At 28.7% G+C, this 19,008-nt stretch overlaps 1 protein-coding gene across 1 annotated transcript in view; it reads left to right on the top strand.

The window, feature by feature from the left end:
* Positions 1-19,008, top strand: part of LOC119676638 — a 35,444-nt gene that overhangs the window by 4,336 nt on the left and 12,100 nt on the right. The window contains exon 3 of the mRNA XM_038087888.1: positions 3,028-3,162. Coding sequence (XP_037943816.1) covers positions 3,028-3,162 — 135 coding nt within the window. The remainder of the gene's footprint in view (positions 1-3,027; positions 3,163-19,008) is intronic.

The following is a 19,008-nucleotide window of genomic DNA, read 5'->3' on the forward strand; positions in this document are numbered from 1 at the left end:
TACAAATTTATATAAAAGCAAGTATATATGTGTGTGTGTCTATATGTTATATAGGGACAGCAATGTACGTATGCAACTGTGCTTTATTTGCAAAGGCTAACGAAGCGTGAAGTCACGATTAGTTAGACAAATGCGCTAAATTCATACAGCAAAAGCCGGAGTTGCTTCATTGGTTACTTTTGGTTGCTGCTATTAAAACAGCAACTTTTTACACAATTTTCTCTACTGCTGCTCTTATTTAATAAAGCAAAAGTGAAGTCAAAGTTTGTAAACAAAATAGTTTCTTCCTAAAGGATTAGTTAAGTAAAATGCAAGAAACGTACTCGCACAAAGGAAAGCTCTTGAAACATGCCTTCACTCTCAATAAATCATGTGTGGGCATTAATTAAAAATTTTCCAAATGTATTGAGTTATTCTGCTCTTCGACTTATGACCAAATCAGCCATGAACTTTGTTGGCCTTTCGTCTAATTATCCATGCACTGCATTATTTAGTTCATTTGGAACTTAAAAGTAAACATCAAATAGAGCATTTGTCTAACTTATGATAGTACACATATATCTAGCTTTCTCGATATACTAGTTGTTTTATTCAAAAGTACATTGTGACCGAAAAGTTTTCGGGAAATTTTAAATAAAACGCAAAATTCTTAACCTTCATCAATATTTATTTTATCTCCTTCAAAATATGCTCCATTAGAAGCGATACACAAATGCCAACGTTTCTTCCAATCATCAAAACATTTTTTATAGGCGCTTTCCGGTATGGCTTTGAGTTCCCTCTGCGAATTCTGTTTTACGTCTTCTATGGATTCAAAACGCGTTCCTCTGAGTGGTAATTTGAGGTTGGGAAACAGGAAAAAGTCACACGGTGCAAGATCAGGTGAATACGGTGGCTGTTCGATGGTATTTATTGAATGTTTGGCCTTAAAATCGTTGATAATGTTGAACAAATTGAGGTGAATCGGAACAAGCCGGGCGTTGACACGTCGCATACACAAATTGTCCACCAAAATCAAACGAGCCATCTCACGACCGATGCCTAGCTCTCGTGCTATCTCTCTAACACTCACATGAGGATTTTTGAACACGATTTCCTTTGCCTTTTCAATGTTTTCGTCGGTGGTAGAGGTCGAAGGTCGTCCAGAACGCGGCATGTCTTCGACGGTCGTACGACAGTCCTGAAAGGCTTTGTACCACTCATAAACTTGAGTTTTCGATAAAACTGATTCCCCATAAGCCTTTTGTAGCATTCGCAACGATTCTGCACACGAAATTTCGTTCGAAAAACAAAATTTGATGCAAACTCTTTGTTCAATATTTTTTTCCATTGTTTTTTTCGCAACGCACTACTGAGGTGAACTGGTTTCAACAGCTGCCGTAAACGAACTGTCTGACAGATCGCGCTCATTTTTGGCATAGTAATTAAGGACAGTGCTGCCAAACTACATAAACTTAAAATATCGAAAAATATACAGCGCGCGAATTTTAAATGAGAATATCCGAAAACCTTTCGGTCTTAATGTAAATGAACTTAGAGAAGACATATGCATTTATCTAATAGAAAATAGTATCGTTGTAACTAAAGCAAAGGTATTATTTGCTTAACTTTAATACAACTACATATCATTGAATATGGTATCTTAAGTTTGTATAAAAAGTCAGAATTTTATTCATGTTAATTGTTCCAGAGAACAGTAAGTAGATTTTTTAAATCAAAAAATTTTTTAGTTTCGAAATCAATTCTTAGGAGGACTAAACAGTTATCCCTAAACATGCCGTGCACTTACTGTATTGAATAATAAAATAAACGCATAAATCACAGCTATACAGTTATATAAATTAACTGCATATTTTTAAATTGTAACTTTTTAAAGTATAAACAGAATTGTTTGTAAAGAAATAATTTTAAAAATCACTGATGTGATTTTTGATGGTTTCGATCCGCACCAGCTCTATAGTCGTCTTAAGAATTTGCTGACTTATAAGAATTTGCTGACTAGTTCTTAAGAACTAGTTGCATAAATATAATATTAAATTAATTAAAAGTTTTTTGATATGAAGATTTTTTCATACGGAAATAACTATTCTAGATATAATTTCTCTATTTTCATCTTCACTAAATATCACTCTTAACACATCAAAATTTTTGGCTATACAGTTTATGTAAATGGGTTATGACATAAAGGTCCCTTAGGTACGTTTACTGTAAAGTGATGGTTTTGAGTCAAATATAAAACCATAGCCTAGACTCAACTTTCTGTGAAAAATTTGCAGTTTTAAAGCACATTTACCTTAATGAAAATCGTACTAAGTATATTCCATAGAATTTTTCATACACTTACAATTGCATTGGTAGTAAATTGGTAGTAACTTACCGACTCCGAAGATACTTAAGTTAAAAGTATATTTTTAATACAATTTGTCAGTTGAGACTGGTTCCATAAACAATTTTAGTGCAGCGACATCTATGACATCTGAGATGCTTAAGTCAAAAGTATATTTTTAATACAATTTGTCAGATGAGACTGGTTCCATAAACAATTTTAGTGCAGTGACTTCTATGATTGAGTAATAATAGATAAATGGTGTGCACTTTATCTATTGTACTTACTGCCAAGATTTCAACAACAGTACTAATGTAATTTGCTGTGAGCTGGTATTTTATATTGTGCCACTGGGTATACATCGGTAAAAAAATAAATAAATAGAACAAAGAGCGGGTATGAAATTACGTTAAATATTGTTTAAAAGTGGTGCTAAAACGTATATAAGGCTATAAAATTCGGGGGAGTGGTAATGAATGAATGTTACCAAACTTCTCTTAAATAAATCTCTTTATCTTTAGATTTTTCTCTAATGTTGAAACTAATTAACATATAATACTAAAATATCATCACTTTAATGACGTTTGTTACGAATATTCAATTTAAGTCATTTATTACTCAAGTGAATTTGTTACCACAATCATTTCATTTAAGTATCAATTTATTTCTTATTATTTACTACTTATTCTTTTAATTAATAGACCTAACATCAATGGATTACTATCCTGATCCCAATCCAGCACTGCATCTCGTTGTCTACAGTGTTAATCAAAAAGGGCGCTCAGAGCCAATTGTGCTTGAGAACATACCAATTAATGAGGCGGAAAAGCGCACAGGTAAGCACAAAATAGACTTTCACCAAACACCCAAGAAAGCGAAAAGTACGCGGAAATTTATCGCTTCATTGCAATAAGTAAAATTTATGCTCAACTCAACATTAAATTGCGAACAAACACTTAACCCGAACACTACGGTGTACTCACATAAATAGTTCCTTAGGATAAGGACTGTGCTTAAATATAGTTTTATATGTTGTTTAAATGTGTTTAACTAAAGCAAACAGAAATAATGCTATGTTGAATAGAGCAATAAATGAGAGAGTTCTGTGAGTACTCTAACTTTAAATAATGGAAGGAAAAGGCTATAAGCGTGCGGAAAACTAATTAAACTATCTTCAATACGTATAACATATATTAAAAAATATTTTTTTTTCTAATTTCTTTTACTTTTCTTAATTATATCAGACTTATGATTACTATAATTTTAAAGTTTAATACTTTAACCTCAATTAGTATGCAACTAAAAACCGGTAAACCCAATTTTTCATTCAATTTTGCAAAAAAAATAAAAGAAAAAATTATGGAAAAGCTTAAAATCGCATAGTTTACTTAATCGCCATTTTATTGTTTACTTTCTAAATTAAACTTTTATATTTATACGTTTTCCTTCTACCTTATAATAATTTTAGCGCACCTTTCTCTTATCCTTTTCCGTTGTCAACGTCGGCCATGTCGGCAACATCGTCAGCGCCGCTTTTGTCGCCATAGTCGCAATCGTCTACTGTATTCCCGCATAATAATACTTCCTGAACTGACATTTTTGTTTTCTTTGTTGCCATTATACTTCCGTATTCTGTGAATTTTTGCGCTTTCTTCTTTTAATTTTGCAATTTTTTCGTAATTTCCTGCCAATTTAACATTTTGTATGAAGTTAGAGAAAAAAACAAAGAAATGTTTTAAGTTTTCAGTAGGAAACAAAACAAGAGCACAAAATGGCGTCTAAAAAGTTAAAAAATTTAAAAAGCAAAAAAAATATGCAGGATTAAAGGAACTTAAGAAAAAATTGGAAAAAAAAATATTTGTAAAGAAAAGCATATATATATTCTATTTTTTTGATTTCAATTATAATAAAATTATAAAAATTTTACAAACAAACATGTAAAGTGCAAGAATAGAGAAATAAGAATAGAGAAAAAATAAAGAAAATATATAAAAAAATAGACTTCACATTTTAGCGAAGTTAATAACTCGTTTATATTATTTTATTAATATTATTATTATACATACTAGACTATAATTTCTTTTATTTTATCTCATTATTTAGTTTTCCTTAATGAGATTACTTTTCTGTTTATATATATTTTATTTTTTTTATTTAAATTATAATAAAATTATAAAAATTTTACAAACAAATATTTAAATAAGTTACTTTCATAAAGCGCTCAAATCCTACACTTCGTAAAGAGAAATGAATTAAAGAGTAGAGAAAAAAAAAAGAAGAAAAAAATAGAAAAATAGATAAAAATAGACTTCACATTTTAGCGAAATCAATAACTTTTAATATTATTTTATTAATATTATTATTATATATACTAGACTATAATTTCTTATTTCTTATCTAATGATTTAGGTTTTTTTCAATAAGATTACTTTTCTGTTTATTGTCCTTACTTAAATGGCTTAAAATCTTGTTATTCTAAGAATATATATATCTAACTAAGATTACATAGTTATAACTTGTCTGAAAGTGGATAATATATTTAACAGGAATATGTATATGTTTATGTAATACATACTATGAGACAGATCAGATGCTTTAAGGTCCTTGAGCTCAGTCGAATCTACATCCTGAAGAATTTTTGACTGCTACACATCTCTAAAGGAGAAGGTAGACAAACGGGGTGCTTCAGCTAAACACTTGTTACACCTAAAAAAAAGTCGGGCATATCGTTGACATCATAAAAATTTTTGCTGAATTCTTTCAGTGCCATCATTAATTCTTTCAGTGCCAAAATATGGAAAGGCTTTTTAATAAAATATGGAAAGACTTAATTATAGTGTATGTAAGCAAATTCACCAATTTCTGCTAAGAAGAAATACTGTTACTGTTGCTCCAATCATTCTAATCATTGATATGCCCCGGAGAGACAAAGCTTGTGGTAGGTTTGCTCACGGGATAAAAGCATTTGCCAAAGCTCTGCTTTCAAGGTTTTCCAAAGGTGCTTTTTAAGCTTCGGAAAACTCTTTATATAGTAACACAATGGGTCTAAGTGGATCGTTTGGGTTGTCAGTATAACACAACTCAACCTAACCTAGAATAAGTATTTAAAAGTCTTAGTTTTCTTTGAAGAGGACACTCCTTTATCATTAGTAAATTACATTTACTGTTATAAAGAAGTAAGGTATTTTAATTTTATTAATTTAATAATTTCATTATAGCAAATCATAATTTTATAAATCTCAAAAACACATACATATATGCTAATTTTTCAATTCGAAAAGAAAAAAATATTTGTTTATACATATATTCTTGGAGTATATATTGTGGCCTTATGCCCCACTACGAGAAACGGACACTGAGGAGAAGTATATAACTAATATAGAAAAGAAAATTTTTTGTAAATTTCTTAATTTAAACGCTTTTAATGGTATAGTTAAACCAAAAATTTAGAAATATTTTTTTTAATATTTTATTGTAGCAAGTCATAATTTTTAATATTTTAAAAAGATATGTATCTTAATTTTTTTAGTCTTTTTAACTGAAAAACTTCTTTGCATGTCCTTGCAGTATATAACCAATTTAAAGATCGCTTTTCTTTGTTTGTCCATAATTTAAAGACCTTCACTGTTAGCCTTAAGAAATCTGCGTGAAAATTGCGATTTAACAGCAGGAAACATTTAATTGCTAAAGGGATATAAATGATTTTTATTTTTTCTTTTATTTTTGAGCGATTTTTTATGCCATAAACTGCATAAATTTAAATCGGTTGGTGTGTATATTTTATTGACTTTTTGAATCAACGCAGTTTACCACTTTCAGTTGTAAACAAGAGCAAAACAAGCGCTTTATTTGCAATCTTCCGTAGCTTTTTGAAATGTAAATATAGCAGCAGAATGGCTGCTTAATGTTGAAAAATTACGAAATGTATGCTTCCTCTTAGAAATTCATGCTTCGAGCTCTGCAAAATAATACACTCATTGGCCAACAAAAGCCCTGCTCACCACCTTCTTTCAACTTTATTTGCATTTTAAAATGTAAATAAACAACAACAAAAATCACTGAACAATGGTTGTTATGCCGGAGCCGAGGAATAGTAACCTCAGCAACCTGTACTAGAATTTTGCATATTAACTCAAAGATACACATTCAGACATAAATAAGCCAAGATTTTAGCATTTTTCTTGCTTTTTTTCGAAATTTATTCCACTTTTATTTTTCATTTTTTTATTTTTTATTTTTTTTGCAATGATTATTGGAAAATGGCAGAAGAAGTTTGTTTGAGAAGTTTTCACGCTCTATTGCTACAAACTTCTTTTATTTTGCATATTATTGTTCACTTTGAAAAGATTTTTTTTTTTTTTATACAAAATAACCTGCCGACGCGTGTCCTTTTTAAGGTCCATTTTACCTTTAAAAAGTCGTTTGCATATTCCTAAGTATTTTATTTTCCTTTCGTATGACAAGAAACAAAAGCATGAGATTTAAACCAAAGTACTTAGAAGAAAAATAAAAATAGTAAAGAAAAACAAAAAACTCGGTTGGGAAAGTTCTGTTTTCCTTTTGTTTTCGATGGAACTTTGTTTTTGTACCTTAAATTAAAAAGGTTATGTATAAATTATACACAACAATAAAACAAAACAAAACAAAAACAATTTTGCTTTTAATAGGAAACCTACTTATAATTTATTCTTTATAAAAAATTAACTTATTTATGTTTTATTTTGATGTTTAATTATTTAAAAATCTCTGCTTTATAAGTTACACAAAAGCTGTAAAGAAGTCCTGATTTGTATTAATTCAAGAGAGTATACTTTTCGGCGCTTTAGTTTCTTTTGAAAGTCAAATTTAAATATCGCTTTCAATAGGTTTATTAATGCAATTTCGGATAACTTATTATCCACCTTTTTACATTATATATATCGTAAATGCTATCGTATAGCTTAGAATACCGTCTCTAGTCGAAGATACGAAGAAAGAAGATTCCTTTTACAACATTTTTCATAGTAATTCCATTGAATCGAGTTAAAATTGCATACAAAGATACAATGAAGACTGCAGTTAGTTTATAATTAAAATTAAAGTGTAGGGTTCTTCCTAAGCTAATCATCAAAGACAAAAGTAAAGGTCTGTATGGAAACAAAATGCGCCTATAGGCCTAAGTGGAACCTTTGAATCGCCGGTGCAATCTAATTTAAAGGACAGTATGCTTAACATTTACAAATTCAAGTACATCTAAGCAAGATTGTAAAAGGTAGCTAGGATCACATTTTAAGAAATTGTGCTAATACAATAAAACTTAGACTTAGAATCATAGATGAGATTAAATAATAAAGAATGGTTTTAGTAAAATATAGTTACGCAGGGCGTTATGTTGTCAAATGAGGAATAGCGTTGGCGGAGAATAATTTAATTGATGAATTAATGCTTTTGTGGAATTTACAAATTTTAAAAGAAAATCATAATAATCACAAATAATGCCTCATCGAACAGAATAGTATTGAAATTTAATTTAATAATTAAAAATAAAAAAATATAATTAATTAGTTAATCGAATTATTCTACAGCTGGTTTATGATTTCATTGTAATATAAACACAGCATGTGAAATTGTTAATAAAAACTTTCATAGAAAAGTAACAAAACTCCAGAAATATATGCGAATATAAAAAGTCAAGTACAGCTCTGGATCAATTGGTTACGGTACGCTGATTCTGAGCTTCACATTTGGAAAGACCCGAGTTCGATTCCTGGTACTTGCAGTCTCAAAAATAATTATTTACGAATAATTAAATACAAGAATTATTTCAAAGACCACTGATGATGGGTATTTGGCAATATTCGTATCAGCTGTATGGTCAGCCAAAAATTCACTTAATTAAAATAATATAAAAAATAAAATTTTTGTTGTTGTAATTCACTACTGATCGAAACAACCCCTTTCAAAAGAATATCATTGCATATAATCATTTTATTTTAAATTTTTATATCATAATATATTCAATCTAATTTTTATACTAAGAATCAAAATTCCATTCAATTTTAGAACAACATTTAGTATGTTATTAATGAAAACAGTGTTAATTTAATTCTAAACTTTCTATTTTTCCATTTAGTGATTCATTGGTAAAATTACTATATTCTCTCTGTTGTAAATTCACTATATAAAATAAACTATTTTATTTATTATATAATTTATCTACTACTGAAACTTCTTTATCAATTCTCAAAAAAAATTCCATATTTATGTCAGTTCTATATTAAGTCCACATTTATTCTTTTATCTACCTATATTAAACATATATTCCACGTTCTATATTTGTTATAACCAAGTTTCTCACTAAACACCATTCATTCTACATCTCTATTCCTATTATACTATATCATCCTTTTGTTTTACAAAGCAATGCTTCTTCTACATCTGTATAATATGTATTAGGCTAATATATATGGAATTTACCCTTAGGAATTATTTTTATGGATTTTAAATAACTTATTAAATTATGAATATAATATATTAATTTTATTATTTAATATAAATATATTAATAATTTCATAATAGAGATATTTCGAACTGTAGTGAACTACAACAACAACAATTCATGTTATATTTTTTTAATTAATTAAATTTTTGGCTGACTATACAGCTGATTCGAGTATTGCCAAATACCCATCATCAGTGGTCTTCGAAATAATTCTTGTATTTAATTATTCGTAAATAATTTTTTTAAGACTGCAAGTCCCAGGTATCGAACTCGTGTACTGCCATAATAGTAATAATATTTCATAATAGTTATAAAAACTGTTATAAATTGTTATAAAGATGGGAATTTTGTAGTTTTTTTTTATATAATTATATCAAGAAATATCACTTAAAATTAGTCTAAATGAAATACATTGAGTTAAAAAAGTAACAATTAGCTCGTAATAACAATTTTGTCACAATTTCCTTGAACAATAATTTCTAAATAATTACTCTAAAACAAAAGATCTAAGAAAAAAAACTGCTTTGACATAAAATCAATTTAATTCAAATCAATTTTGGTTTCATTCAAATACGTATACGAATATAGACACAATTTTTATTGAGTACCTCCACGTTGACCCACACTAATTAATACTGAGTTTTTTGTTACTTCAGGCCCACGTCATGCAATCTAATAGCCACCAGAATTTATACATTTTTTATTAGTTTGACAAGTTAATAAATATTTCCATTCATTTTTTCTCTCCTATTTGTTTCATGTGTAAATAAAAATAAAAATATAAATAAGAATATTATTAGGTTTGTAATAATGATGTAAAAAATTTTATTTAAACAGGCAAAAGTCTACTTACATGATTGACGTCGCTTTCGACATTGAAATTGTGTGAAAATTCCCACTCAAATTAATGATGAAGAATTATAATTATTTTCAAAATGTCCATAATCAATTGTTGACATATTTGATGTTTTATTGATATAGAATTTAGTTATTTTTTAGTTTTTGGCATTAACACAAAAATAAATATAATAATATCTAAGCAGTCATTTTATACTCCTCTGCGATTTTTTTATAAACAATATAAAAAAATATATATAAAATATACAATCGAAATGCATAAAGCAAAAATATGTACTGAGAGTACTTAATAATTTCTATATAGTTATATATATGTTAATATATAATACAACAATAAATCTTACGTCTCCGATATTGAATTGCGCCACTGCATTTGAAAATTATACACATCGTTTGGGAAGCAAATTAAGATGACAGGGTTTCAATCCAATTGCCTAATTTGCTGACAAATAATATATATTATGGAAACATGAAATAACATGGGATATATAAAAATTTTTAAATTTTAATAAATGCCAAAACTGTAACAGAGCGTTTGATGAAATTATCAATGATGGTGCTTTGAGCAGTCCAATATCTGTGCCACCTCCTTTAAAAAAGTTAGATACTAAATTATTTACTTAATCATTTTGGACTTTCAAGTCGAAACAGCTACTTTATTGTTATGAGCTTCTATAGTCACTTGCAACTCGGAATTATGTACGTCTTTACTGGACTCTGGGCAACAGAAAAGTTTTGGGAAATGAAGAAGCAGTACTGCATCAAAAACTGCTTTTATAGGCCCTCAACCCTTTTGTGGGTCAAACTAGACCTAGGTTTTGTATTACCATTATTCAAGATGAGGGAGAATCATATGCAGCTGTTGTACTGGGCAAACCTCCTAGGACTTAAACAAAGCAAAGCACTGATCAAACCGTACTCCTACAAAACCATTCTAAATTCTCAAAGGGTAACTTAAAGTTGATAACGGGTTTCTTTACAGGTTATTATGGTCTGAAATATCATCTTGATAAACTTTGATTATCTGCTAAATCGGAATGCAGATTATGCCTCGAAGATGTGGAAACTACTTTGCATATCCTTTGTGACTGTCCAGCTTTAACAACGCATAGAAGAAACTTATTTCATATAAAATTTCTGTCACCAGAACAGATTAAGAGCTTTTCTCTGGATTTAGTTCCGAACTTTCTTCACAAAGCTTTAAAGGGTTTTGTGTAACCAATAGTGAAATTGATACAATACGAATCCTCTGGGCAAAGTATCGGCTATTGGGCGATTTTACGTCAAAAATTTGAATAATTATAATAATAATACTTACTCGTACTTTTTCTTCTTTAATTAAGTTAATAGCTTTAATTAGTATTAAAATCTATTGATAAATCAAAGGGAATTAGCATTATTTTACCATGCAGATCTATTTATATTATTATAGCTGATCAGCCAAAATAATAATTGCTTCTTTAGCGTAAAATAATATTTATAGTTCCATGACAAGTATATAACTTTAAGCCGATATCTTTATAGCTTTATATCTTTATAGAATAATATTTATAGTTCCATGACAAGTATATAACTTTAAGCCGATATCTTTATAGCAAATGTGATTTCATCCAGTCAAGTGATATTATATTCAACATTAGAATATAAGGATAATAAATCTTTCTAACTCCTTGCCGGATTTCCAATACCATATAAGTCTGTGAAAATAATATTTTATTGTTTTCAATTAATGTAGATTGAAAAATTAGAAAATCCATTAGAATGCAATTGACGTGTTTTCCTTTTTAAACAAATATAGTTTGACTAACATTTTCCAAATATTCGATAAAAATTCGATTTCAGTTGTGCTATCGAATTGCAATTATCTCTGTTCAAACTTTATTTGCTTCAGTAAAATATCTCATCGCTAGAGAAAAATAATATTTCAAAAAATTGTTTTCAATTTTTCCACACAAAATTTTATTAAATATTTATTTATTATTTTTTATATATCTACAAATACGCAATATTTATATCTGTACACAACTGTAAATACTATATGGGTAGAATGCATAAGCTGCTTATAAATAGAAATAATTTCAATTTAATAACAAAAATACTATTTACTTAATACTATTTGCAGAATACTCACAATGTGCATTGTGTTTTATAAGGACTTAAAATTTTAAGGAAATTATTTCATGATATTAAATGAAAGTTACACAATGGACTAAACAGTATTGCTTAATATATGTATTCACAGAACATATACCAAAGTTTCGACAAATGTTGGATACATCAATTCAATAACTGAAAACGTTTATTTGAAATAAGCAAATTGTTTTCATATTTTATAGAAATTTATTAATTTAATGTATTTTCAATTTAAACAAAATTTTCATACAAATTTATTTTTAGTTTAGGAAATGAGACAAATTCATTCAGCAAACGTATCTCATAGATACTCTCAGTTGCTTATGTTATTTTCATTAGAAGCTTACGTGAACGTTTAAGTAGAAGTCAATATTTCTGTTAAGAAAAGCATAATTTACCAATAAATAACTTGAATAAATACGAGTATATAAATAAAATTATAGTGAAATAAATAAATGAAAAGAAAATAAATTTTCTATTGACCACGTGACCAAAAATACGCATTGACATATAAGGCACGTATATGTGTTCTTAAGCTACTTTATCTAAAAAGTGTGCATATAAGTCATAAGCTGATTAAACTAAGTTTTATTGATGTCGTATTTTTACCTCTGACAAGAATGAATAGAAACTTTAATAGAAATACAATTTAGTTATTATAGAAAATAATAGGAACATATATTTTGTATGCTCATTCTGCGTTTACTAAATTTAAAATAAAAAAAAATGAAATCATTTACTCCACCCAAGATTTTCTTTAATATTTTTTAATAGCTTTAGTGCTACATATTTATTTACTAAAATAATTAAGTGGCTTTTTCGAACAGTAATGAAGTACAACAACAAAAATTCTTTTTATATTATTTTCATTAATTGAATTTTTTGGCTGACCATACAGCTGCTTCGAGCATTCCCAAATACTCATCATCAGTGGACTTCGAAATAATTCTTGTATTTAATTATTCGTAAATAATTATTTTTGAGACTGAATGTATCAGGAATCGAATTCGTGTCCTGAAAAATTGAAGCTCAGAATCAGCGCACCTTAACCAAGTGACTCAAAGCCGTACTTGTCTTCTTATGTTCGCTAATTTTTCTGGAGTTTTGTTATTTTGCTATGAAAGTTTTATTAATAAATTTACTTGAATTTACTTATTTAAATTAAAAAAATTATTTTAAATTTATTATTTTTTAACAGTTTTGTCACTACACATTTATTTACTAAAATAATTATAAAGAGTTTTTTTTCGATTCTCCTTAACTTTTAAAGTAACTATATAAAATTTTTTTATTTTATTATTTTTAAACAGCTTTAGCGCTACATATATACTTACTAAAATAATTACAAACAATTATTATATATATTGTCTTATACAACTTCGTGAAGTGCTCTTAAAAGTAATTATGTTAAAGGAATGTATGTTTTGATGACTTACAAAACAATCTGCTTTCTCAATGATAATTTTTTATTTATTTATAATTAATAAAATTATTTCAAAAAATATTTCCTACAAAATTTTTCCATGCTTTCTTCTTTCGACACATTCAAAATTTAATATACGAGTTTACATTTAAAACATAATGTCATATAACTTGCTTTAATGGCACAAACATTCATTAAATTATATTCTTTAAGTCTATTACAAGCGTACCAGAGTTTCATTTAATACAATATTGCAAACATTAGCTCCACTTAATAAAAAGTCACTCATACCACATGTTGTGCTCAGATTAAAGAAATGCTTAAAAGTTACTGTATTGTGTATTTTAATATGTTAGCAATATACTAGTACGTTTTAATGTTTATGCAGATGTCACATATTTTTCCTGTACATCTAAGATCCTTGCCAAATATTTACGCACATGTTGTGGACTCATTCATACATACACACACACAAGCACACGTATATGCTTGCCTAGTACTATATATTGCTTTGTGTTTTTTGGCAATAGCATGCAGAAATTTTGGCTGGCCTACCAGGCAAGAAGTCCTTTTGCAGATATACCAAAATTTGTAATTCATTGTTGTTGTTATTACTGTTGTTGCTGTAACTGTTCATTAAACGCATTGCGCGTGTCTATAAATCAGTCTTAAGTTCCACACTAAATAACACATTACTAATATACTTTGTTGTTAGCCTGCAGCTAATGGATTTAGTGTGTGTATGGCTGTGTATCCGAGTATTTGTAATTATAGTCAATAATGCTACGTATACTTATTTTTGCTGGCACTATACGACTATATATATATATATATATGTATAAGGAGCTATATTTGTGCATAATATTTTTTCTATTGACTCATATAAATAACAAATCCCAATCGATTAATTTATTTATCTTTCTATTACGTGGTCCCTGGGAAATATTATCGCCATTATTATGCAGCGCGATTATGGCTGACGATTAAAGATAACTCAAACAATTAAAATTCAGCTTATTTTCATATAGAAAATTAAATGAATTCGGGTAAAATAGATATTGATTATGCTTAGTGTTTATTTAATCAGAAGTAGGTGAAATACAGAACAGTAATTAATTACAAATATAAAGCATAAGTATAAAACATAAAGCAGGCAAAAATAAATAAACTTAATTTTATTTGTATTTTGTTAGAATATAATCAATAATTACGTTAAACATACTTTGAGACTAGTAATAAAAGTGAAAGGGGGTATTTTATTTATTTAATGTAATATAAATGCATATATCAGAAAAGTTACAAAGTAAACAAGACATTTTAGAAATAGGCATTTGTACGTAGACCATCCCACAAAGCCGACAGGGAAATGAGGATATTTATCTCACTTGCTATACGCTACTGCTGGAGTTATCCATAGTTTCCAACGAAACTAATGGTAAGATGACAAGTGTGGCTGGACCTGTAATGCGAAAAATGTGACCTATAAAAGAACTCTGTTAGCTGTAACGCGAGTCTTATAGAAACAATATCAGGAAAGTAGGAAGTAAAGGAGGTGCCTCTTCAAGAAACAAGGAAACAAATTATTGCTGTGAAAAATGGAAACTCTAAAAAAACCCTGTAGTCAGCATCTACGCAAAACATGTGGAAACAATATCAGGAAATTAGGAAGGAAGAGAGGTGCCTCTTCAAGAAACTAGAAATGCAGAAACTAAGTTAGGTTAAGTTGAGAAGGCGCTTGCCAACAGTTATCAACATTTTCACTCGGGGGTATATATTACCCATTGTGATGCCTTCCAAATATTTTCCGGGAGTGGCACGTTGCTAACTTTTGTTATCTTTATCTACTATTCTTGTTTAACCATTTGGTTTCACAGATGAAGTTAAGGAGATCCGATAAGTTTGCGTTCGTTTTCTCTTCCAGGCCAGTGAAAAAGCGATCCCCAAGACATTGAAGTTGCCTTGTCTAAAGTTCTGGACAGAGACACAGAAAGAGTTTGATGGATTCTATCACCTCTTCATCTTGGCAACTTCTGCATAATCCACTTATTGGAACTTGCTACCATTGGAGCATAGGCGCAATGACACAGTGCCATTGTTTGCCACGAAATACAGATTTACTGAAGCCCGAAAGGTTTTTCATTATATTTTTGTCACAGTCTTCGCCGTTAGCCTATAAATTATTAGTCACCGCATTGGTAAATTCCTCTATGTTCCTATACAGTTCATATATCGGTGTTTATACTGAGAGGTCAGTCTCCCTTATATGCAGTTCAGAACCTCTTCTGGCCATCTCATCTGCTAGTTCAGATGATAAACGCGAAAACTTAAACAAGAAGGGCATGAGGAGATAGGAAATCGTGGTATATAGGCAAAGGAATGATGCTCGTAAGTCAATCACTTGACTTAAGTCTTTAAACCTGGAGCATTAACCTCTTAGTAGGAAAATGGTAAACTGGTTATAGATAAAGAGAGATTATCTCTCTTTAAATGTTTTTTCCATTGAGTTTTCTTTTACATTGTTCTTCCACTTCCACTTTAAAAAACGGAAAGAGTTATTAGAAGTTTTTTTATTAGGTTAGTGTGTACGAAGCAATATATCTTCATATCAATACGAAATTCCCAACTGAATTATTGTACCTAGTGTTTTAGCAACTCTTTTCCAAAGTATACTTCAAAAACACATATTGCAATACACAAATAATTACATGAGTTTGGCATTAATCTTAAATATTTTCGAATTGTTTACACTTAACGATAACAAAATATCTTCCAGGAATTTGTTCATTCTTTTGTTGTTGTGGAAAAAAAAATTTTTTGAGCACTTAAGTATTTTAACTTTGAAGTTAAATACATGCAAATACAATCAATTTTATGTTTATCTTGTTATGCTCAACTGATACCGATTCCAATGAGACACATTATCCTTATAAATACCGAGCAAATATTTCTTCTTCCACGACGCACACAAATACCACGAAGCATTATAAATTCGCTTTTGTTAGTGGCGCGCTGAACAAAAAATAAAGATAAATACAAAAATAAAAAATAATAAAAAATAAAAAAATAAAATGTAAGAAAATATAAACGCTTTCGATACCATATAAAAAATAACATTACATTCTAGAGACATGTCTTATCTACTGTATAAAATATTTGAATAGATGTTGAAATGAAACAAAAAAGTGCCAAGTAAAAAGAAAATATTAAATGTCTACTCTTAGTATCAAAATGAACATATTATTTGCAGGAGTCCTCAGTCCTCCGCCACAAGTTTGTTTATACACAATCCTCCCACACACTTTCCGAACCAGAGAGACACAATTTTTCGGTGTACGTATCCGTATATTTATGTTGCACTAGGAGATATAAGTAATGGCAGGTTAAAAGCAGCCAAAAAAAAAACATCGAAGTATCCCAATATTCCCAATACATGTTGCCAATATACTTTTTTTAACTCATTTTTCTTATTTCGTCGAGCATTTATATCACAAGCGGGAGCCTTAAATCGAGTTAAGCTCATAAGATGCACACACAAAGTAAGCAGCGCACTTGTACTGTATATCCGGCAGGTGCATATGAGGTTGAGTCTCCAACACTCCTGAGTGGCTTTGTACTCCTGTATTTATATTTTTTGATGTGTTTGTGTTGGTAAATATTTGCACAAGTGTGAAAATTTCATTACGGCTTATACTTTTATTTAAATTAAATTTGTTTCTTCTTCTTCTCTGTGTGTGCTGGCATCACTTTCAACCTTTGTTTGCCAAAATAAAAGACTACATATTTTTACTTTTCCTCCTCCTTCCTCCTTCCACCTTCCACCTTTCTCTTTTCACCTTGTATTTATTTATCTTGCATATTTATATGCGAAATGTGCAAAATTTTATATTTTTTTATATCATTTTTGCACCTCTCATGCAAGAAGTGGAAAGGTAGCTTTGCATTTAAGGAGCTTCTTCAAAGACAGGAACTGAAAAGGAAATTTTTCTGAAATTTTATTCGTTTACGAATGAGAAAATAATTTCACAGCAAAAATTTTTTCACATTTTCAATTTCCCTTAAGAGCATCAACACTTTTTTTATTTCCATATAGAAAAGGTGAGAAAAATAAGAATTTGTTTTCCTTATTTTTTTTTTTGAATTCTTATGAAACGTACATTTTGTACACTTAAAAAATGTAATGAGGAAATGATATGTGTGTCATTTGTGACAAATACATATTAGTTGCTAATTTCATATGTGAATAACTTAAAAATGATATGTGTTACTTTAATATCAATTAATTAATTTTAATATGCAATGAGGGAAGAGATGGCTTAGTATCAAGCTTAGATGACTATATCAAAATTAACACTAATTAAGAAAACTGTTAAGTCAGTCCTGAAAGACTTAATAGTGCGATCGGAAATAGAACTCATGAATTTCTTAGATGACTAAATCAAGATGAACGCTAATTAAGAAAAGTGTCAAGTGAGCCCTGAAAGACTTAATAGTGCAAACGGAAGTAGAACTCATGAATTTCTTGATATGGGATATGAAGTTCAAGAAACTACTCAAGATAATTAGACCAGAAAGCTTGTTTAACAAAGCACGGAAAAGGAACAGCTGATTCACGAGCAGTTACTGAAGCACTGTAAGTGTTAGGCAGATTCTACATAATAATTGTATTCCAAAGTAAAAAGTATTTCCATTTATTTTTAACTAAATTTTATAAAATTTTGACAGCAAATCAGTTAAACCGTGGGAGTGACTAGAATCGTAATTAAGAAAGAACGGAATATTGACAGTGACATGAAAGAAACAGTGTTTTAATTTAAACGTGAATTCTATACTTCCTCCCATCAGCTTTCGATCAAATTTATACATATACTGCCACCGTACTACTGTCAAATTAATAATATACTATATTTTCAATTAGATGAAAAGATTATAACAAAACGAGTTGTCTAATTTGGACTCAACTTTATATACATAAAACAAAGATTTAGTAAAAAAATGTACTACTTATATGTAAATACTTATTATTATCTGAAAATAACTTGCTGAATAACATTATGAACTACTAAACATGCAAAACTTGATACCCACAAAAAGTTAAAGCCACCACATCAAATACCAGAACAGCGCATTGAACGTACTGTAATTGATAGACCAAAACAGAAACACCAGAACAATGTGCAGTGAAATACACGCATTACAATACTAATATAGTATACGTATATAATATATAATAATTCGTTCATGACATATACATTAAAAACGTTCTTGTAAAAAACAAAAAAAAAGTTTCAGAATATTGCAATGAGAATAGTACTACGTACATACTATGTAAATATATAAATACCACTTATAATTATATACGAAAGAGACTTTCTATAACGTGAAGTTTGTTATTATTATTAAAAAGTTTTTGTCATTATATTTAAATATTGCTGGAAAAGCAATAAACGAATTTATTTAAATAAATGTGAATAATTATATTTTATATTGAATTTCCTTGTCATATGGAATAGGCACGACCTTAAGAAGTTGATTCTTCTAACTAAAATTCTCTCACTTTCTACATTACAATTTAAATCTTCATATCTTTGTAAAGTTTATGATTATTTTATAACCTTCAATTATACATTTCAAAATTTAGTAATAATTAAATAAAAGCAATTCTCATTTAATTACAAATTAAATTATTTAAATTTTTCTTTTTTTTATTTAAATTTTTTTTTTTTTATGTTCGTGTGTATTACAGATATTGTAGTATTAACTTCTTTCAATTTATCGGAATGATCATTT

The sequence above is a fragment of the Teleopsis dalmanni genome, chromosome 2 (genome assembly GCF_002237135.1).
Source record: "Teleopsis dalmanni isolate 2A chromosome 2, ASM223713v2, whole genome shotgun sequence".
In the NCBI taxonomy this organism is placed as follows: Eukaryota; Metazoa; Arthropoda; class Insecta; order Diptera; family Diopsidae; genus Teleopsis; species Teleopsis dalmanni.